Source organism: Syngnathus floridae, chromosome 10 (assembly GCF_059516105.1).
Source record: "Syngnathus floridae isolate MCC-2025c chromosome 10, RoL_Sflo_1.0, whole genome shotgun sequence".
In the NCBI taxonomy this organism is placed as follows: Eukaryota; Metazoa; Chordata; class Actinopteri; order Syngnathiformes; family Syngnathidae; genus Syngnathus; species Syngnathus floridae.
In genome coordinates this window covers 2,824,356-2,845,332 of record NC_142422.1, presented here as the reverse complement: position 1 = coordinate 2,845,332, position 20,977 = coordinate 2,824,356, and the positions used below count along the sequence as shown (strand labels likewise).

Sequence of the window (20,977 nt, the reverse complement as noted above, 5' to 3'; positions counted from 1 at the left end):
CAGTCTCACATAATGTCAATCATTCATTTTCTATTCTACGTTAGGGTCATAGGTCAACTGGAGGCTATCAGAGGAAAAATTTCTTTGTGTTTGGACAAAATGCAAAAGGAATGGGGAAGTCTGTGATACAGTCAAATAGAACAATAACACAAAGACACCACCAAGGGGGCAAACAAAAGTAAAATGTCAATTTAAATGTCAAAAATGAAGCAAAGACAGGAAGGGAGAAGAAATGACGTGTGAAGAAGGGCTGTTGCTAAAGGTCAAACTTCAGATTTGTTGTCAGGGCGACTGGACTTGGGTGCGCTATAAAAAATCTGATAATCTCAATTGATACCTAGAATTCGTTTGTAAAAGGAGCATTTAAAAAAAAAAAAAGCTCATTATCTCTTGTATTGATTTTATGAAGTGCACCCAATGGTAAACATATAAGGAAATATTACAAAGTCCAGATTTGGTCAAATATTGTTTATTTCTAATAGAAAGGTTATTTTAGTTATATATTTCGAAATTTGATCAGTTATAGAAAACGAATGAAATATCGTTTATTTACTAAATCAGGTCAAACTAATGATGACGTCAGGTGTATCAGTTTTAGCGCACCATTGGACCGACCACGTACCACGTGATTTGGTAAACAACCAATCGAAGCGCGACTGATTGCAAACACGGAAATCCAGCCAGAAAAGAAGTCCGCCCGCCGTGGGGTGTAGTAATTTTGCTTTTCACGACTCTTTTATATTAAAAAGCAAATATTATACTCTAAATAACAAATATATTTATCGTTTTTTAAGTCCTTTTTATGGATTTGCTGCATCTTTTATCATGGGCGTGCATCGTGTTTACACTCGGGATGCTCTCGACTGGGCTGTAAGTCTGTTTTTGCTGCGTGGCAAACTTTCAACTCTTTTCTACCCAAATAATAATAATTTTGTGGAAATATTTAAAACATTGCATTTGCGAGGTGAAATTTCTTTATTAAATACGTTGTCAACTTGTTGCACTGTAGCTGTCAGTTGCAGTGATGAATATTGACGAGATGAACGTTTGCATAATTCCCTTCTTAATTGTCTTTGTATTTTTGTGTGCAGGGTCGACCTAAAGAAAATGCAAAAATCCAAAAGCACCGACAACATCCAATTTCTGCCTTTTCTCATCACATGTGCCAAGTATGTATTCTTTGAGGCATTTGCTAATCAAAGCAAATGAAAAAAATAAAAATCATAAAACAAAGCTTTTAAGGCAGACTGACATGAATGACTGTCATGAATTGTCCTGTTCATCCTCTCCATTGTTTTGGTTTCCATAGTAACCTCGGATGGCTCTACTATGGGATGCTGAAGAGCGACCAAACACTTATTGTCGTCAATCTTATCGGCGCTTTTCTGCAGTCCATCTACATCCTCGTATACTTCAAGTACACAAAACATAAGGTTAGCATAGCATCATGTTTGCGTGTTTGTACGAGAAGCTTGAGGCCATTTTTTTTTTTTTTTTAGAAAAATGTCCTGTTCCAAGTACTTGTCATCTCAACGATGGTGACCAGCGCCGGGTTGTACTTTTCATACCTCCCTCCGGGCGACCTGGTGCTAAACCAGCTCGGCCTGGTCTGCAGCTTGGCCACTGTGGGCGTGTACCTGTCCCCCCTTGCAGACCTGGTAAGAAACACTTGGGTCATTTATTAAAATATAGCAAAACTTAAAACTGTTCCCTAGCGCCTGATCCGACACTCCTGCACACCTGCGTGTTTATATTTGTGTAGAAGCGAAGAGTCAGTCGTCATGGGGGCCATCACATGTCTTCTTTCCTGTCATGTTTGTCTCTGATCCTGTTTGTCTCCTTCCCTCCATCTGCCGCACAGTCAGAAACGAGCCCGTGGCTTTCCTCCCATTCTTCTCCTCCTCATCTGCATCTTCCTGTTATTCCTTCACCGTTTGGCCCCCCCATCCCCTCGGAGACGCCAGGTTGACTTCTTACCCTAATAGTGTGTTGGCATTTGGCAGCCGCTAATTAGTTTGAAATCCTCGCTTGAGTGGTTAGCTGCTCAAACTGTCGCCATTATTAAATTTTTATTAAAGGTACAGATACTGATTGAACAAGTAACATTTCATTAGGTTTAATAACCTCAGGTAATATTTATATAATAAAAAATTATTTATTTTTTTCATCAAATGTGTCATCAATATTTTTATCCCAAATCAGATTTGATTTTTGTAAATTACAACAGTCGTTCCCATATTACTTTTCTGAAACCTGATTTTTTTTGGAGGGGTAAGAATATGATTGTCAAAAAATAATTTTTCTGCAAAAAAATATTTAACATTTATTCTCAAAAGATTTCTTTTCTTTTAAACCAGGAACATACATTTAAATAGTGAATGCCGTCATTATTAATTGGCCTACAGTATTTTTGTTTTTCCAACTTTTTGGGCTGAATTGACTTCTCGTCTGCTTACTCTGAAGTCTACCTGCTTTGAACCTGCTCACCTCCCTCAACCTGTTTCTACTTGCTTGACTTGTTTACAACCTTCTTGTGGGCCTCGTCTTTGTTGAAACCATTCCTCGTGTTGAAATAAGCACCTCTGATTGCATCTCATTCAGATGGCCATCGTGCAGAGCGGCAACGTACAGCGCTTGTCCTTCCCCCTGACCGTGGCCACGTTCTTCACTTCCACTTCCTGGTTCTTCTACGGCCAGCAGCTGGATGACTACTACGTCATGGTACCACACACAATTACGAATTCACTTATTATGCTAATCAACAGCAAATCCGAATTTTCCAATATTTGCGAATATGATTCTCCTGCGTGTGCATTTTAGGTCCCGAACCTTCCTGGAATTCTCACTAGCATCATCAGATTTTATTTGTTTTGGAGATTTGCCCATGTCAGCCCCGCCTATAAGTCCATGCAGGTATGATCATATCCAGCAATGGACGTGTTACACAATGAGAAAAGTCCCACTGTGGGCGATGACGTCTATGATCCACAAAGTTGTAAGTAAAAGTATTTATATTCCAAAGGTATATTGCCATACTTGAGAAATTTAATTCAGGTCTTTTGTTAAAGGTGTCCCCCTTTAAGTGCCTTGCGTTGGCTACTAGTGGGTATCCTGGACCGACTGAAGAAAAAAAAAAAAGATAAATAGTAAAACTGAGAAGTTTTCAAATAATCCCATTTGCGAAAATCTATTCAAGTGCATTGATTTGTTTACTGTGATCCAAAGACTGCGTTGTTTGTAGGCTGCTATTTTGAAGAGGGCGAACACGTGTCGAGCGTTCTGCCGGGAAAACACTTTTTTTTAAATTCTATTTCCTCTTGTGCCTTTCCTTCTTACCAGAACATATCAGTGGCAGTAAGTTATGTATTGTGTTTCTATGACGACTGTTTACATCGGCTATTTTTGAAAGCTTTTTTTAAAAGTGTAAAATGGACCTAAATGATGACTTTTTGTCAATAAATGCTATTGGTATTCCAATGGGAGCAACAGCGCCCCCTAGAGCCTATCCCTTGATTGTAAAAGGAATTTGTCTGTGTGTGTATAATACAAAGCTTGCTTGATAGTGCGGTGGCGCGAATGAGCTTGTTTGTGTGTGAGTGTGTTGATCCAGAGAGGCCAGTGGTGGGAAAGGCCACACCAGAGGTTCTCATCCCATGTGTGTGTGTGTTACATGAATCCTTTTCCTGAGCTCAAACAGCCCTGATACAACACACACAACACACACAGACACAACACGGCATTGTGCTGCTGAAGCAAGTGAAGGTGGGAAACAAATGTGGCATATTGAACGGAAGACATGAATCAAAAGCGGACATTTAAATGGTCGCTTTTGTTTGACATTTAAATTGTGAAAGTCAACAAACAAGCACTTTTTGACAGGAGCTTAGATTAATTAGAGTGCTACAATTATGTTTTTCTGGATCAATATTCTTCATTTAACCACTAAAGCAAATGTGTATTTTTTTAAAAATGATATTTATGTTTGCTATTGGGAAAATGTAACATGCTATACATATTTAAGTTAATGTAAATACCCATAAATAGTCTGCTAATAAAAATCTGTTTTTACAATTTTATAGCAGTTTTGAATATCTAAATTTCTGCAAAGTTCATTCAAGTGGCAAAAGTTCAACTTTGGGAAACAAAGTCAAAGTCTGCTTTATTGTCAATTTCTTCACACGCCAAGACACACAAAGAAATCAAAATTACGTTCCCACTATCCCACGGTGACAAGACATAGTACACAATATACATACAAGTAAACACAAAAAAATAAAAACAAGAAGGCACAAACTGAATAAATAACAGTTCTGTTATATCCCAAAATTAATAAATAGAACAAAGTGGAACAACTGTACAAATCATTAAACAGTGTAGATCCACGTGCACACGATAGCTTAAATTTATAACGTGTGAATAAATGGGAGGGAGGGGGGGTGATAGGGTGAGCGAAAGCACATTCCTAATGTGCAAAACAGCAGCTGGGACAGGTGTGCATTTACTGGGACGGCCTGCGTGGGTGCACCGTGTGCTGAGTAGTGTCCGCTAACTGTGTGTGTGTCATCACTTTGTGCAAGCTGCACAAGGTGCTTCATGCATAGCGGGGGGCCCCAAAATGCCAGTCAGCTCACATGTGTGTGTAGTCTACAAGGAGGCAGGAAACAGAGCCATCCTGTTTGCAAGTTGAACTCATTGTTCAGCTGATTGTACTCACCCCCTCCCCTCCCTCATCGTCACCCTTACTACACACGCGACAAACAAACCCGCTGTTGTGTTTACTCCACTGCAAGCGTTGTAAAGGCTGTTATTGTCCCTTTAAAGGCCGAGGCAGGAAATCTACGAAGCAACTTGCGGAACACGCAAATACAGTGAGCGATATAAATCTTCAGCTGTGTGCAGTTGTCACTTAAAGACCTTTGCTCCACATACATTAACAGGCAGAAGCTTCTCCGTGTGTGTGTATATGTGTCCTCAGGGCGATGCACAACGCGCCAGATTGTTTTACCACCTTCCTCCTCGTCTTGCTGGTATTTTGGCGGCCTTTGGGAGCCGAGGCAGGCGACAGCGAGGTGACATGCGGACAGGCGCTCATTAAGCTGTCAGGGCAGAACGACGGCCCGCCTCTTGACTGCCTGCATGCACACTTCTTCATTTCATACAAATCATCTGACACGCTCATCTCGCTTTACACTGACGTCTCAATAAACTCACTTGGATTTTTTTTTTTTTTTTTTACTGTGATGTAATCAGCTTTTTTTTCCCCTCACTGTAAATTGCAGCAAGTTTTGGGCTTAATGGAGGGTTAATGTTTTTTAAGGCAAATTATGAGACACGCTCAGTTAATGCCTGCCTCAGCACGCTTCAAGTTTGTGGTGCGAGAGAAAGACAGACATATATAGGCACTATATGTTGAGAAAATGCCCCGAGGTAAAACCAGTTTGAGTACAGCATGTTTCTATGCTTGCAAGAAAGCACGTCATGTTGTTCCTGCAAATAATTCTTGATTATTTTTTATCAGTGTACAACTATAACAAATGGCTCAATAAGACAACTCCCAGTCGATTGTGTTCGTGAGAAGATTGATTTTTTTTTTATTTTAATATATGATTCCACAGTGTGCTCAATCATTTATGGTGCAATTTTACTAAGAAATTGATGGAGGCAATTCTCAATTAATATAGTCGTGAGAAAGAGTTGTTGAGCTGTAAAAGCATGTTTTGTTTATTGTGGGTGTAACCAAGTTAGAAAAATGTTACAAAATCTTATATATAAATTCAAAACGTGCATAATTTTTTTAAAATATGTTTATCAGTAATAATGGCGTTTTTCAATGTAAGATGATATATTGTGTGATGTGATTGAATAGCAAATAATTGTTTTGCATAATTTATGTTTAAATGTGTTCGTATATAGTCCATGAAAAAAAAAATTGTGCATAATTAGTGTAAATGTGTGAATCACATCCGGGGTGAAAGGTCAAGCATAGAGAACAAGATGGTCGACAAGCGAACTCATTAAAGTGGATACAAGTGGAATTAGCATCATTGAAGGTAAGGTACCTTTGTTTATTCTTGCTCTTGTGTGAAGGAGCCATTTGTTTTAAAAGCGTAGCAGCAGTATGTAACATTGGAAGTGAAATATATCAGTTTCCAGAAACTTTGAGATTCATTAACAATAAATGCCTTCATATGATAACATGAAACCCCAAAATAACAAAAGCATGGATAGCACGAGGTGGAAATGTCCCTTGCGTTGAAGCTAAAATTGTGTTAAAAACATTTTAATACTTTCCATTCTAATCAATTCTATTCAAACACATCATAACAGTATCAGTAAAACTCAGGTAATGTCGCCGCCTTGTGGTGTGGCTGTAACATTGCAAGCTCACTCGCCAGACACTGCTGTCAGTCTACTCACAGCTGCTCACCGTAATATAACCAGACTCGACATGTTTACTTTAAAACGCTAACCCCTAATTTGAAAGCCTAAACCTGCCCTGACGTATTGGCTTCACTAAAAAACAACCATAAAAAAAAACTGCGGCCATTCACACAAACGGAGCTGTCAAGCCACTCAAACAATTAATGGAAGGCTTGCCCTCACATGATGCTGTTACGCAACATTCACTCAAAGTGAGCATGTATTTTTTCCCCCCACCTAATCCCAACTTGTCTAGTTAACAATAACAAACGACATAAAAAATAGCACTTGTTAGCAAGCAAAACAAAGTTAGGTACGTTACGTGTCAGATTACAAGTTATTTTATTCTTATGATTTAAAAAAAAAAGCTAAGCATACAGTGTCACGTGATTCCACTACCACACTCATTCCCTCAAAAAAAAAAAAAATCATGTACAATCAAGTTCAAATCCTGTGTAAATATTACAATATCGACAATCAGCGCTGTCAGGCATAAACAACCACATCATTACCTGCACAAAAGGAGAAGAACGCTCATATTTTACCGACACTGTCACGGAGGTATTATTAAATATAATAAGTGATGTGCCTTGGAGCTAGTTACAATCCAATAAATGTGCCTTAACAGCCCCGTGAGGCCACACACGTACAAATCAATCATTCCTACAAAACATTCAATTGACAAACATATCCTGTATATGCATGTTGAACACATGCAATGAAAAGAATTCGGCAAATATCATCAAATACATCACAAGACCTTTCAAAATTGCAATAAATATACTGTTGACATACAAAATGGTCATATGAATTCAAATCCAATCAATCTTCAGGAAACCAATTATATTAGCTCTTCCGTTACGCTACGTTACAAATAAAGGCTTTGAATTTTTAGACAGAGTATATCTGCAGTGCTTTTATAACAATCATAAAATAAATACAGCGCATCATAGTCACGCCCACATGCAATATTTGTCTGAGTTATGCATAGTCGAAATTTTGCTTCAGCCACAATGTTAACATGGAAGCATGAAAAACCAATTGCACGACTTCATGATTTACTAACATCGGTCGCACGTGTTTTGATGGTCACCCTGGACGGCGGTGGCGGCGGCGCCTCCTCCTCGATGCTGCGACTGGCCACCAGGTCCTGCAGCTGCAGGGCGCCGCCGCCGATGAAGCAGAAGGCGGGACAGACGGGGGCCGAGCAGTCCACGTGGCCCTCCCACAGCACGCGTAAGGAGTGGGCGTCGTAGAAGGCCACGCTGCCCTCGTCGCAGTCCAAGCACACGCCCAACCTAGGCGGCAGAGGCGTCGTGTAAGGGTGGGCGGGCTTAGAATGTTGGTGGCCTCGGGGGAGAAGGATTTTGCCCATGCCCATGGTGAGGAAGCAGAAGGCGGGCGAGTCCTGGTTGTCGTCTGCCTCGCTGTCATGGCCGCTGTCCGGGTCATACCTTAGGATGGAGAGAAAACGTTTGGTAAAAGAGTGCTGATATTTTCTATATCCTGCAGAGGGCGCCAGAGGGTTCTCACCTGGGACTGGCCATGTCTTGCGGCTGATGGAACCATTCTTGAAGTTTGGCCTCCTGTCCCACTCCGACCTGCATAAATGGCAAAAAAAATAAAATGAACCCTGAAGAGCAATGATGAGCACTTGAAAATGTCAAAAGATTCTCCTGCCTTAATCAGGTAGGAGCCGGGTTCCACCGAGCAGGCCCAGTAGTGCCTGCCTTGAGAGACGGCCAGGTCGGCCACCAGAAGGTCGGCGGTCAGGTGGCAGGAGGTGAGCGTGCGGTCGGCGACCTTCAGCAAGGAGAGGCCCGGCACGCTACGGGCGTACGTCTGACCCTTGCCCAGCGCCAGCCGGTCGGAATGCAAGCCCCAGCGAGAGTCCAAGGAGAAAGACAACACTGGGCAGAGGGCATAACAGGAAAGGGAGAAAAGGAAAAGGAATTCTCAAGCTGAACACACAATGGAGGAAACAACAGGAAAGCAGAAAAAGAAGTACGAAGAAAAAATATTCAAACTCAAAACATTCACATTTTAAACATTGACAGCATATATAAATGAATGAATTTACCGGGAGCCGGCGGCGTGTGAAGGTACACGTCCTCGCTGAAATCTCCAAAGCCGGCCTTGTTGCAGCCTCGCACCCTCATCACGTACACGCTGTCGATCTGCAGTTGACCCACGATGGCGCTGGTCCCTCGCACTTCGTCCAGTCTCCGCCACGTCGTCGAGGCGTTGGGGGATCGGGTGCCGCCCCACGTGTCTCCGGACGCGCCCGTCCGTCTCCGGTACTCGACGGAGAAGTGCCACGCCGGGGCCGAGTCCTGCGGGAGGCGCCAGCACAGGAAGAGCTGGTCGTACGCCAGCGTCTTCTGGGTGTCGATCACTGGGGCCAGAGGGGCTGGCGGCCACAAAACAAGGTATGCGATCGATCAATTCGCGGCGCCTATTCTGTAAAGTTGATACATTTAGGTGTACCTAATGTAATGTCCAGTGCGGAACCTACCGCGAATAAAATCTAAGCCGTTAATGAGTTTGATCTCTTTTGTTGCATCCAGGTGAAAATGCCTGAATGATGGATCAGCGTTCAGGGAGAAGCACTGGAGGTTTGTGATGGCCTTCACTAGCCTGCCCGGGGAAATAAAACAATCACATTAAGACAATGATAAAAAAAAAAAAAAATGTCAGCAAGAAGAAGCAACCTGTTGTGAGTGACTCTGGCCGCCTGCACGAAACACGGCTGGTCGATCTCCTTGAGGAGCTCATGGGTGTAGGCCATCATGCCGGCGTGCTCCAGCATGTCTCGCCTGGCCGACGCCTGAGCGGACAGCGCCTCCTCCCTGCGACTGCGCGAGCCCTCCAGGGCCACGGACAACACCCCCTGCCGCTCGGCGATGGACGCAGCCAGATCCTGCATGCAGCGACTCAGATGGCGGAGAGCCACGGTGCTATTGGCCTGCAGGCACAAATGTAAGGGTGACGACCTTTAGCTAAAAACTATGTATACACATATGAATTACTGTACGCAGGCGCCCTCTAGTGGTATGTGAACAAATCACAGTCCAAGTGCAGTTCATTTGCATGGAATCTCGTCCAACCTGACCTCCATCTGTTTGATGGTCCCCTCCAGTTGTGTGATTTGACTCTGGATGGTCTCCTGGTTGGCCAAGATGTAGTTAACCTCCTTGGTCAGTTGATCCTATAAGAGCAGGAAGCAAAGCTGATACCAGTGCCTTTAAAAAAAAAAAAAAAATGTGGGGTACCTTGAGGGCCTGGTAGGCTTGAGTCACTGGTAGGACTTTGTGGCCATGGTGGTTGCGGCGGAGCTTACACAGCGGACACAGCAACCTGCGGCAAGTGCAGCAGTACCACAACAGACGTTCCTGCTCGTGCTCCGTGCACGTCAGCACCTTCAGGGCACGGAAACATCACATTCAACGGAGACCATCACGGGGAGGGAAACAAGAAGAAAGACAAAACCTTTGGGCGAAAGTTGTTTGTGGGGAGGATGTGCTCGTGTTGGGCTCGGGGGGTCCCCCAGGGGTGGTAGAGCTTGAAACATTCATTGCAGAAGTTGGCTTTGCAGTCAGCACAGCCCTTGGTGGCCTCCAGAGATTGAGGAGGCTTGCAGAATGCGCACACGATGGCCGTGCTGCCCAAACTCTGCGTGTGCCTGTACCTGACGTACCGCAGAATAAATCAATACAAAATCTAATTTAGTTATAATTGAAAAGAAATAATTATAATAAATAAATTGTCTCCGGCATTTCACTTGTTTTTCCTTTTGCAGTTACCTTTCCACAATACGCTCCAGAGTGAGGTTGCGGGGACAATCGGTGAGGCCTTTCTCGCCAAGTTCCACATCCTCCTGACAGGAAGGACACGGGAACAGCATGGGGGGAGGGGCCACGTCCTTACGCCGCCGTCCGGGGTATGTGCTGCATGCTTGGGGGGAGGAGAAGAGGAAATCAAATTGAATATGTCACAAATATTGTCATTGGGAACATTCACACCTGTTTTGCTAGAAATATCTTTGTTGTGTGTGATATGAAACTCCAGGTTGAGGGCTGACCTCATGGATGATGTCACACGAGACTTTCTGACATCATCCCACTCAATTTTGAGACGTGTTCGTCCGCACTTACCAGTTCTTAGGATGTGGTCCGGGGTCCTCGGCGATGGTCTGCGGGGCTGGCGCGGGGAGCGAGTGTTGGGCGTGGAGGCCGGCGACCTCGGCTCCGGGGGGAGGTCAGGTTGAGGGAAGCCCCTCTGTACCAACACCTCGGCCGCACACAGTAAGCACACGCTGTGCTGGCAAGGCAGCAGGATGGGCTGCTTCACCATGTCGTCGCACACAGGACAACGAAGTTCTCGCTCCATGCTCTTCATGTTGGACTGGAATGAGAACATTGTACTCGCGTATCATTGCAATTGGGCTCAACTATTTTTAATCATGACCAGCGAGAAGCAGCATCCCGTTTCTATGACGACATACATCACCTCAGCTTCCTGTGCTATGTTTAAACATTTTGTTTGGATTACATGTGAACTATTGGGTGTTTTTTAATCTAATAAAAATCTTCATTTAGCAAGCGGCAGCTAAATACAAGCTATGTGTGAAATGCCATAATATAGCGATGCATGTGCACGTTGATTGGGGAATAAAAACCATGAGGAGTTTTATACTCACGCTGATACGAAGCAAAGCATCCATGATGGAAGTGAAGCTTTTTAATTCCGTGTCTGCCATGCGTGCAGGAAGAAAAGCCGGTGCCAGGGAGCCCTCTTATATCTGTGCTAGCAAATCGGCCCGCTGACGTGCTGCTATGAGCATCCTCGGAAAGGTGGGAGAAAGAACTGGGGGGCGTTATCGGGAGGGGGGGCGGCTTAATTCGGTCGCATTCTTTTGTCATCCATCATGATATTATTGTTGCTGTTTTTATTATTATTATTACGTGCGTTAAAGTTTTCTATTCAAAATTGCCAACGATATGAAATAAAACGAGTTCCTTGTGCTGCCAAAAGACAGCAGCATTGTAAAGCCCCATTGTCGTCAAAGCGGAACTATTGCTGTATGAATTTGTAGTTGGTGTTTCCTTCGGATGATAATAAAAAACGTACACAGTTGCTGTAGCAACCGATGCTACTTCCGGCTATAGCCAAGCGATTTGAATGTTAAACGCGGCGATAGACGGAGTAAACAAGCTTTTTGTGTGTTATTCGAGTGAGCTGTTTTCCTTTACAAGGTAAATTTAACTATAGTTAGTTAATACCGTGCGGAATATCGGGTTATTTTGTTGCCTAACAATTGCAATAAACAGAGGATGCCGATTAATCCGCGTAACTGTTCGTTATTGTTTTCAAAATAGGGAGCTTCAAAGTTAAGATGTCGGCCATCAGCAGCCTTATTCCTGCTCGATTCCTAACAATCATCGCCCACCTTGTTATTGTCATCACCATCTTTTGGACGAGGGTAAGATCATTTACACTATATTTATTGGTAAAACATCTTTTTATTTTCAATCAGAAACAATCTTTGATGAAAATAGAATTTTAGGATTAAGATAGTCACAAGGCCCTTGCTTGTTATATTCAAGCTTCTTTTTGTCATGATTTATTTTATCAGTCAACTATTTGATTGACACCAAATCTTATTTTTGCAGGAATTTAATGTAAAGGCGTGCTTGCCTTTGGAGTTCACGCAAGAGCAATACGACAGTGAGGATTTAAAGTAAGTACAAATAAAATGCATGCACACGGACACACACTAATATGCATTTTGTGTGTGTTCCAGGTTAGTGGTGGCCCTGTCAGTCACACTTGTGTTATTTGCCATTGAGTTAGCTGGCTTCTTCTCAGGAGTGTCCATGTTCAACGGCAGCCAAGGCCTTCTGTGTATCCTTCACCTACTCTGAGATGTGTATGACCACATAATCTATGGAGAAAAAGCAATTCCATGACTCGTGTCCCAGCCACAGGAGCCCATGCCTGTGGCTCAGTGGCCCTTCTTTTCTTTCTATTTGAGCAGTTGGACTGTGCAGTCTACTGGTGGATTGTTGCCTTCTGCAGGTTAGTTTGCTGTAGTTTAAAAAAAAAAAAAAAGATTTTGGTTTTCCCTGACATCCACATCACCTAGCTTTGACAGTCCACTGCAGCGCATCCGTTTCCTTGTCTTATTTTGTTTTTGAGAAGTGGGAGTGCTGGACATATTGGGTTATTTTTGTACCCTGCAGGTTGGTGCACATGGACTGATTTATGCAAATTTATATTTCGGGGTTAGAGGGTGGAGGAGTCCGAGACGACAAATTAGAAAATAATGTTTATGACCAGATGTCATTCTCTGTGTTTTCTTCTAGTGTGCTGCCTGCCCTCATGGAGATTCTTCTGTTTATCGCTGTTTTTGGACTTGCGAAGAAGCCATTATGATGTAGAAAATGTTGACAAGGAATTTGTCGTGCAGTATTCAATTTATCATGCTAGTGGTTAGCAACGTTTGCCTCACAGTTGAGAGGTTCTGGTTCAGAATTTCTTCTCGGGATGTGGATTTTTGCTATTTGCAGACTTGCCTGGTCCCTTTTTCCTTTATTGTTGCTTTTAACACTATTATATCCTACTGTATGTATGTTTTATTTTTTATATTTATTAAATTTTCATTGAATATTCTATTATTGCTGTTATTTTTTTTACTGCTCATGAATTATTATCTCTTTCATAAATACAATTATTTGACTAGTTACAATTTATTTCTTATTTATTTTACTATTTTATTTTAATAGCTCGATAGACCAGTTCCGGGTGAAGGTTCCTTCGGTTCCTAGGTCGTAACTCTTACCAATTCGGCTAGTTCGGCAAAGTTAAATTGGACCTTTAAAAAGTAAATAAATAAATAACTACAGTTACGAGCAATTAACTTGGAACGATGGGTATGTATTGCACTTAATAAAAATGTATTTATGGGGATTTAACGTGTATACAGGCGTCCAACCCCATTACTCCGCTCAAGTAGCTAGCTTGTCGTGCTAACTATTTAGCTAACTAGCACTGATTCATAAAAATATTAGCGCTAAGGGTTTGAGCTATTGTGGTAATAAGCTTTATTCTAAAACATTGTTTTTCCGTTACTACTGGCTATACGCTAACGTGATTTTGACGTTAGCATTAGTTTAGCATCTGCAAGGCTTCCGTCCGAACACTGACGTGTCATTAGAAGGGGGTTCAATTTCACAAACTTTAAACTGTAAAACTAACCTATGCTATATTTACGTTCATAAAAATAAATCAGAGTCAGTTTACATTTTTTTCCTTAAGTACACTGCGTTCTAAATTATTTTCCCCTGTCTCAAATTTGAGGTAAATTAGTTGCATCGACTATTTATGAATGTGACATGCTTCATAATTTTTAAGCTTATGTATTCATTGCATTATACAAAGACATAATGTTGATTTTTTTTTTTTTTTTGCCTTTATATCCCTAATAAAGCTAATCAGAATATAAATCAACTGGTATCATGAATGGAGAATTGTTTTTGTCTCTGCAGCAGTGAACACGGGCACGTCTCTGGTGCTGTCCAGCCTTCTTTCCGTGTTGGTATTCGCCGGCATGCAGATGTTCAGTAAGCAGCTGGCATCCTGCGAGTGGCTCACTATCCTGGGGGGCTTCCTGGGCTCCGTCCTCTTTATCTGCTCCCTCACTGTATCCTCCATGAGCACAAGACTCATCACTTGACTTTTTGTATTTTTTATCACAACCAGTTAACCCTAACTCCTTCTTCAGGCATTTAGTAATCTGGAAAATCTGTTTTTTGGGAAAGGATTCCAAGCCAAGATCTTCCCTGAAAGTAGGTTTCTGCAGAATGGGAGTAAGATGGAGTATTTGGAATACTGTATATAAATTTATTATTTTCAATATTGTTCACATTTTTAGTTCTGCTGTGCCTGTGCCTGTCGCTGTTTGCGTCCGGTCTGGTTCATCGCGTGTGTGTCACCACATGGTCAGTCACTTTCTTCACTCCATCATTTTTTTTTCCCTCCACTAAATCTGTCAACACTCTCTCCTTGCAGCTTGATCTTCTCCCTCTTCGCCCTGTATTACATCAACAAAATATCCGCTGCCCTCTACCAGGCGGCCACGCCCATGGCGGTCCCCGTCAAGGCGCCCACCAAGGGCAAAAGGAAGAACTGAGGAACACAAACAAGACATCCCTCTTTTGACCGAAACTGATTGGCCACATTCCATGAAAGAGATTACTATTAGTACAACACATTTTGTAATTAAATTAAAAAAACATTCATTGTGTCTGGCCTCATTCAAACTGGGGGGTATTGTTCAGTGAATTAAAACCCAAATAAAAAATAGAATAATTAATTGCAAATTTCTCTGGCTGTGATAGTCTGCACCTTCCAGCAACTTTTTTTACTCCCACTGAAAATGAAAATATTTAATGTTTTTGTTGTTAACCTCAATTTGTGACTCACGTATTGTACACTTTTGTGTATTTTTTTTTTTAAAATCACAGTCATTGTCAACTGCAAAGCACCTTGGGACTTTTGCACTTGAGAAATCCTAGCAAGGCCCCCACCCATGAGTAATGCTGAGTTCCAATAAAACCTCAAATAGGAACTTCCCATAAGATAAATGTATAATTATACCGCAAGGGTAACAAATTATAAATTTGCGTTACAAACCTATTTGTATATTGCAAAAATCCGTTTTTACGTCTCATTGGAACATAGTAAAGGCAGAACATGGCGTGCTGCCATTGGCTACTGCATCGTGGTAGAATGTTTGAAGGCCGACTTACAATTCACCCTTTCATTTAACAGCCCAACAAAGTCAGTGGAAACTTGTGATTTGTTAGCATCTTATATTCTATGCAAGTGTGACTTCACTTTGGAAAAACTCAACTTTGTGGTTGTGATAGTCGAAAAAAAAAAGCATTTGGGGAGTCATATTCAAAAGGGTGTGTAGAGACATGAGCACATTATTTTTTTGAACTCCCCTCCCACCTTTTTTTTCTTCTTCATCTCCTCCCATCTCCTTCTCGCGGGCGTTGCCCGGCGGACTATATATACTCGAATAAACTCGTGTTGAACTCCTCCTTTCCTCTCAAAGACATCTTGCTCACTCAGCCTCCTCGTAGCTACGGTAAGTGTTCATTCTGGAACTTTTTTTTTTTTTTTTTTTTGGGCGGATTACGCTCATTTTACGCATGCATAGCAGAAGTGTTACTTCACGGAAAACAGGAAAATAAACTCGCTCATTATTAAAACGTCGAGTAGATAGCTTCGAGTCATTTAAATGAATAGTTTTTCTCGTTTATTCTCAGTTTTACGCCGAATGTTTGCCATTGGGTGTGTTCCCATGCGTCATTCATCGGGTGGTCTGCGGTTTGGGCGCACGTAGTACATTTCTCCAAGTGACAAGTCGCCACTGGCCTTCTGTTTCCTGTGCTTTTGTTTAAACTGATCGTAAACTACTCTATTTTAATCACTTTTGTCTGAGTGAAATCCAATAGGAATAGGGCGGATGTGGAGCAAAGGGTATAGGCGATAAGGATGTCCGTGTGTTGCGGAACATTTGGTCTAATATTGAAAGAATTTGCTCTGAGTGCCAATAAAAGCAACGCCTGTATCCTCCCTTTAGTCCACTCACTGTTTACTTTGGATAGGGATGATATTGTTATCTTTAAGTGAGCTTTTAAATAAACACAGATAATACAATGTAGTATTAATTAAATTCAAATTGTCAAATCTAGCAAACAAATTATCGTATTTGGCTATTTTACCATTACCTGACCACGCCTCATAATGTATAATTATTAAATTCAAATTCAGAATGTCATAAATCTAGCAAACAAATGATCTTATTTGGCTATTTTACCTGACCACGCCTCAGCTTTTTCTGCTTTTTGTCCATTTGCAGCTTCCATCCACCTGCTTCTGCAGCCATGTCTGATTTGGAGAAATGCATGGAGAACCTCATTGTCATCTTCCACCGCTACGCCAAAGATGATGGTGATGGCAGGACTCTGAGCAAAAAAGAACTGAAGAAACTACTGGAGACTGAGTTGCCCACCTTCCTCAAAGTGAGCCCACTCTCAAGTTGTTGATCATGTCGATTTCCTAGTCTAAAAGTCAACCAGCATTCTGAATCAGATCATTTGACTTATTCCTCATGATTGTCCCCTAACCACCTCTTTTGTTTTTCCAGACTCAAAAGAACCCCAAAACAGTGGATTGCATCTTGCAGGACCTGGACCACAACAAAGATGACAAGTTAGACTTTGAAGAGTTTCTCCCCTTGGTCGCGGGCCTCTCCTTGGCCTGTGAGAAGTGCTACGTGCTGCACCAGAAGAAGGGCAAACAGTAAACACAAGAGTATAAATGCATTTCTGACTGAATATTTCCTTATCTGTCTGATTATTCACACCATGAAGGTCTGTTTTTGTATTTTTATCCTGCATGATTTGAACACATGGAACCAGTTTAGCCCAAAGGCGTCCACCCTGTTTGTTCTGCCTTTGAAACGCTGTGATTGATAACCAAACAGCTGAGAAATGGCAAGAGAACTATTTGGCACTACTTTCTAGTTTTCCGTAAAGTGTTTCCGCTGTGTACTAAATCACAAAGCTAACAAATTCTGTATATGTATGTGAGTCTTAATGAAACTTTCACGGCTGAAATAAAATGTTAATCTGCTAGCAGAATTGCTTCTTTTTTTCTAATGCTTAGATGGCTGGTTGTTGCTATGCAGAATTTGATGGGGGTCCAAAAAATGTGGGCATTCAAGCCAGATTAAATAAAAATACACTTAAAAAAGCTAAATCAACCACTTTTTATGGCATTTTAAAAGTTTGAACTTCTGACATGTTCCCATATTTAACAGTGCTGGAAAAAAGATTTAGCATAATCCATTTTCATGGAGTCAAGCTTTGCGATTTGCATACAATAGCCCAAAACAGCGCCATCTGGTGGGGCTCTTTGCCCCTTTAATGCAAGTTCCTCACAGCTTGAATGTTGAGCAAGGCTTGAAAGGATGACACATCACTATCTGGCATCCGAGTTTTGCAAGTGGTTAAAATCACGCCCTTAGAACACAGCATAGTTGTATCTGAGGAATTCAAAACATGTGATATGTTGCCATGACAACGCTGCTTGAGTATACAGTATCTGCACTCATGTTAGTCCGCACTGGAATCAAACAGATTACATCACTTCAGAGTCCCAAATTGCAACTAAAGAAAAGTTATTTATCAATTTAACAGAATTAAAGGATGGCATGGTAACAAAAAACATGCCAAATCATGATTAATCCTAGCTAAATGTGCTAACATGCTAACACTCTCATACGCTTTCATTTAAAAAAAAAACAAAAAAACTAAACACAAGGTAGAGCTAAAATAAAACACTAGGGGGCAGCATCGATACGAACTAGGGATGGGCACATTGGGTTTGTTTCCTTTCAGATGTTTTGACTCGTGTGCAAATCACACAGAGATGAGTCAGAACCAGTAACACCAGTCTGGGCAATGAACAGAGCTTGAGTCATAGTTTGTTTGCTCGAACGACTTTAAAAGACATACGAGAGGACGATTCCAGTTGAGTTGCTGTACGTACCGTGAGTATCTATCTATCTATCTATCTATCTATCTATCTATCTATCTATCTATCTATCTATCTATCTATCTATCTATCTATCTATCTATCTATCTATCTATCTATCTATCTATCTATCTATCTATCTATCTATCTATCTATCTATCTATCTATCTACCTACCTACCTACCTACCTACCTACCTACCTACCTACCTACCTACCTGTTTGTCCGTCTGTCGTCCATCCGTTCGTCTGTCTGTCTGTCTGTTTGACCCAACCCTTAGCGATACCTTCAAGGATTCCTCATTGCAACATTTTCCATTATTTTTCTCTCTTCCTTTGCACCGATTTCCAGAAGCAGACTTTTTTTTGTCGTCCCGAGTAGCCATGGGTGAACTGGAAAACGCTATCAAATGTTGCGTGGATGTCTTTGTGAAGAACTGCGGCGAGGGCAGCGACTGTTTGAACTTAGATGAGTTCAAAACAATGATGGGGAAAGAAATCACCGCCTCAAGTTATAAGGTAGAAACTGCTCAGGACAGGAAGTCATAGTGGAAGTAGCACTTGAAGTTGACCTCAATTTCTTTCACAGGGGAAATTTAACGTGAACGATCTGGACGAGGCCTTTTCCAAATTGGACAAGAATGACAACGGCGAAATCAGCATTCAGGAGTTTTCCAGATGCATTAACATTCTGATTAAAGGTTACTACCGCAAAAACGTGAAAGCCAAAAGAGGTGGCAAGGGAGGCCGGGGCCGAAAGCAGGGTGCCAAGGGAGACGACGACGGCGGTGAAGATGAGGATTAGCATATTTTCAATCTGTCTTGTTTCTCATGCATTCTCAATACAAGCTTGAGACCAAAAAATATAATAAAGACTGATCATTTGATTATCTTCAGTTTCATCCTGTCTGGTTATTCGTGAAATGAAACCTTGTTTGACTTTCTTTTATTGCTCATATAGTGATGGTAAAACGAAGCTTCGAATTTGCTTCATGAACCAGTCGTATTTTTTTTTTTTATGGCACTCTGTTTCAACATTGGACTGAGCACATACTGACTTACCATTTCTTAAAAACCTTTCTTTAAACCAACATCGCCTTCTCACCATCACCTCAAGTATTTTTATTTATTTTTTTACCTCGTTACAGGTGTTTCATTTACCCAAGTCCTTCCCATTTCTATGACTCACCCCAACATTAAACATTGATCGAGGAAGTTAAACAAATGTGATTCACATTGTTTATAGGTGTGGCAAGTATTGAAATATTTTTTTATTTATTTACTCGGCGGTACCTCCAACCTGTGTTCCACCCTAAGCTGTCCTCGAAAGTGGTTTCACTGACAAATTGGGCTCAGCAGACAAAAACCAGAACGGTGAAACCAGTCTAGGTGGAGTCTGAACCGTTTTACTTTAATGACATTTGTCTGCACGTGTCATTAAGTGAATTAGCAGTCCGATATAAGAAGATTCATCTCACTCAAGTCCATTTGGACATCTCTTGAGTGTCACACGGGGATCTCGTCTTGACTGCTGAATATTCTGTAAGTGGAATTTGCGCAATAATGTTTGGTGTGTGATGAAAATGAGAATATATTTGCAATTGTGGGTAATATTGAAATTAATATTGATGATTTTTTCTTGAAATGTCTCGTTTCTTCAAACAATTAGAAATCTCTTCCCCTCCAAAGTCACCATGGGCCGCCTGGATGAAGTTATCATAAAGTTAGCGGAACTCTTCAAGGAGTACAACACCGATGGCGACAAGTATTTGAGCCCAGCTGAAACAAAAGCCATGCTTGAGAAGGAAATCAATATCGACAACTTGCAGGTGAGCGACATTGATGCGATCGCTGATGTGTGCCAGATTCCCTGCGTCTTAACGTGTTCTTGATTTGGTGTTTTGACAGGGGCTAATCACCTTGGACAATGTCAAGGAGAGTTTGAAGCAGCTGGACGATAGCAAAGAGGTCGACCTTAGACTCTTTGACTTGGGAAAAGCTGTGACTGAACTGACGGTGATTTACAACCGCAAGAAAATGGCACAGTAAAGGATTAAATAAATAAATAAAGCCAAATTAATAGGGATAGTTCAAATAATTGCTGAAATGGACTTCAATAAAAAAAAAAAATTGGGTTTAATGCAAAGTTGCTGGTCTTTTTTTAAACTGTCTGCTACTTTGAATAAATAACAAAATAAATAATATGAAAAGCCTTTGAGGGTTCTGGCCTTTATTGATGTTCTCAAACTTTTTCTGACATGCACATTGAAAATAAATGCAACATATTTGAGGGTTGTATCCTTGTTTTTTTGGGGCAAATAAAAAAAAAAAAACTTTCAAGTTTCATGATGTCTTTGCATCATATTGGCTCTCAATTTTTGTCAATTTGACGATGCATTTTATAATGGCGTTAACCACGTTGGACTAGATGCTACATGCTAAATGCTAAAAAAAAGCTGAACGCGCTTTAATTGCCACTCTTTGGAAAGCCAGAAGTTTGTGTTGCTTCTTCTGATCTTGTCAGTACAATATTGACAAGAAATAAAACTCTATTTGACTGATTGAGATTTTTTTTGATCACATGATTAAAGGAACTCTCACGTCATCATCTTATGTCATCCATGTTATATAATATTTTCTATTCTCGTTCATCTTGTTTCCTATCATTGCATAATATATAATTAAACAGTGTTTTAACTGAACATTATTGGCCTCACATATGTTACGTTAGAAAAATCTCGCAGCACAAAAAGAACTGTGACAAAAACTTACAATTATAAAATGTGCGCTTGTTTAGTTGAACACTAAGCTAGGTTTTATTCTGTGAATGGAAACAGGTGCCTTTTTTGGGGGGGGTATTGTGTCTAAATGAAGATGAAGAACCTCCAAAATTCTTAAAATAAATATAATTGTTTTTACTTAACAGCGAATACACCTTAAACACAATGA

General features: G+C 41.2%; 5 protein-coding genes and 2 long non-coding RNA genes across 10 annotated transcripts; 6 read left to right on the top strand and 1 right to left on the bottom strand.

Annotated features, from left to right (window-relative positions):
* The first annotated feature begins 653 nt into the window (after positions 1 to 653).
* slc50a1 (solute carrier family 50 member 1) lies at positions 654 to 3,521 on the top strand. Its single transcript, XM_088388297.1, has 6 exons — positions 654 to 870; positions 1,092 to 1,169; positions 1,310 to 1,433; positions 1,500 to 1,658; positions 2,602 to 2,721; positions 2,821 to 3,521. The coding sequence occupies exons 1-6, from the start codon at positions 803 to 805 to the stop codon at positions 2,917 to 2,919; spliced, it is 648 nt and encodes a 215-aa protein (XP_088244423.1). The 5' UTR covers positions 654 to 802; the 3' UTR covers positions 2,920 to 3,521.
* A 917-nt stretch (positions 3,522 to 4,438) lies between these two features.
* On the top strand, positions 4,439 to 9,128 carry LOC148391772 (uncharacterized). Of its 3 annotated transcripts, XR_015860856.1 has the most exons (5): positions 4,439 to 6,050; positions 7,568 to 7,821; positions 7,933 to 8,522; positions 8,604 to 8,849; positions 8,988 to 9,128. It is a non-coding gene; the product is annotated as an uncharacterized LOC148391772 (long non-coding RNA). The 3 variants fall into 3 exon arrangements; XR_015860855.1 differs by having other exon boundaries at positions 7,568 to 7,656; positions 7,933 to 8,849; XR_015860854.1 differs by having other exon boundaries at positions 7,933 to 8,849.
* trim46a (tripartite motif containing 46a) lies at positions 6,190 to 11,493 on the bottom strand. The gene is made up of 12 exons (XM_088387050.1): positions 11,120 to 11,493; positions 10,575 to 10,824; positions 10,224 to 10,374; positions 9,910 to 10,108; positions 9,693 to 9,839; positions 9,533 to 9,628; positions 9,132 to 9,385; positions 8,936 to 9,057; positions 8,501 to 8,830; positions 8,101 to 8,330; positions 7,954 to 8,021; positions 6,190 to 7,874 (listed from the first exon to the last, which is right to left on the bottom strand). The coding sequence occupies exons 1-12, from the start codon at positions 11,177 to 11,179 to the stop codon at positions 7,472 to 7,474; spliced, it is 2,310 nt and encodes a 769-aa protein (XP_088243176.1). The 5' UTR covers positions 11,180 to 11,493; the 3' UTR covers positions 6,190 to 7,471.
* A 26-nt stretch (positions 11,494 to 11,519) lies between these two features.
* LOC148391770 (transmembrane protein 107-like) lies at positions 11,520 to 13,094 on the top strand. 2 transcript variants are annotated; one of them, XM_088387052.1, is made up of 6 exons: positions 11,520 to 11,675; positions 11,799 to 11,902; positions 12,093 to 12,160; positions 12,224 to 12,324; positions 12,566 to 12,662; positions 12,786 to 13,094. In XM_088387052.1, exons 2-6 carry the CDS (start codon positions 11,816 to 11,818, stop codon positions 12,853 to 12,855), a joined length of 423 nt encoding a protein of 140 aa, XP_088243178.1. In that variant the 5' UTR covers positions 11,520 to 11,675; positions 11,799 to 11,815; the 3' UTR covers positions 12,856 to 13,094. The 2 variants fall into 2 exon arrangements, with proteins under 2 accessions (XP_088243178.1, XP_088243177.1); XM_088387051.1 differs by lacking the exon at positions 12,566 to 12,662 and adding an exon at positions 12,402 to 12,498.
* Positions 13,095 to 13,210: 116 nt separating this feature from the next.
* krtcap2 (keratinocyte associated protein 2) lies at positions 13,211 to 14,720 on the top strand. The gene is made up of 5 exons (XM_088387053.1): positions 13,211 to 13,352; positions 13,968 to 14,122; positions 14,204 to 14,267; positions 14,354 to 14,420; positions 14,491 to 14,720. The coding sequence occupies exons 1-5, from the start codon at positions 13,349 to 13,351 to the stop codon at positions 14,609 to 14,611; spliced, it is 411 nt and encodes a 136-aa protein (XP_088243179.1). The 5' UTR covers positions 13,211 to 13,348; the 3' UTR covers positions 14,612 to 14,720.
* A 697-nt stretch (positions 14,721 to 15,417) lies between these two features.
* On the top strand, positions 15,418 to 18,833 carry s100a10b (S100 calcium binding protein A10b). The gene is made up of 5 exons (XM_088387099.1): positions 15,418 to 15,574; positions 16,352 to 16,514; positions 16,640 to 16,794; positions 18,310 to 18,547; positions 18,618 to 18,833. Exons 2-5 carry the CDS (start codon positions 16,377 to 16,379, stop codon positions 18,831 to 18,833), a joined length of 747 nt encoding a protein of 248 aa, XP_088243225.1. The 5' UTR covers positions 15,418 to 15,574; positions 16,352 to 16,376.
* Positions 18,834 to 19,338: 505 nt separating this feature from the next.
* On the top strand, positions 19,339 to 20,174 carry LOC148391767 (uncharacterized). The gene is made up of 3 exons (XR_015860960.1): positions 19,339 to 19,570; positions 19,698 to 19,857; positions 19,937 to 20,174. It is a non-coding gene; the product is annotated as an uncharacterized LOC148391767 (long non-coding RNA).
* Positions 20,175 to 20,977: the final 803 nt, after the last annotated feature.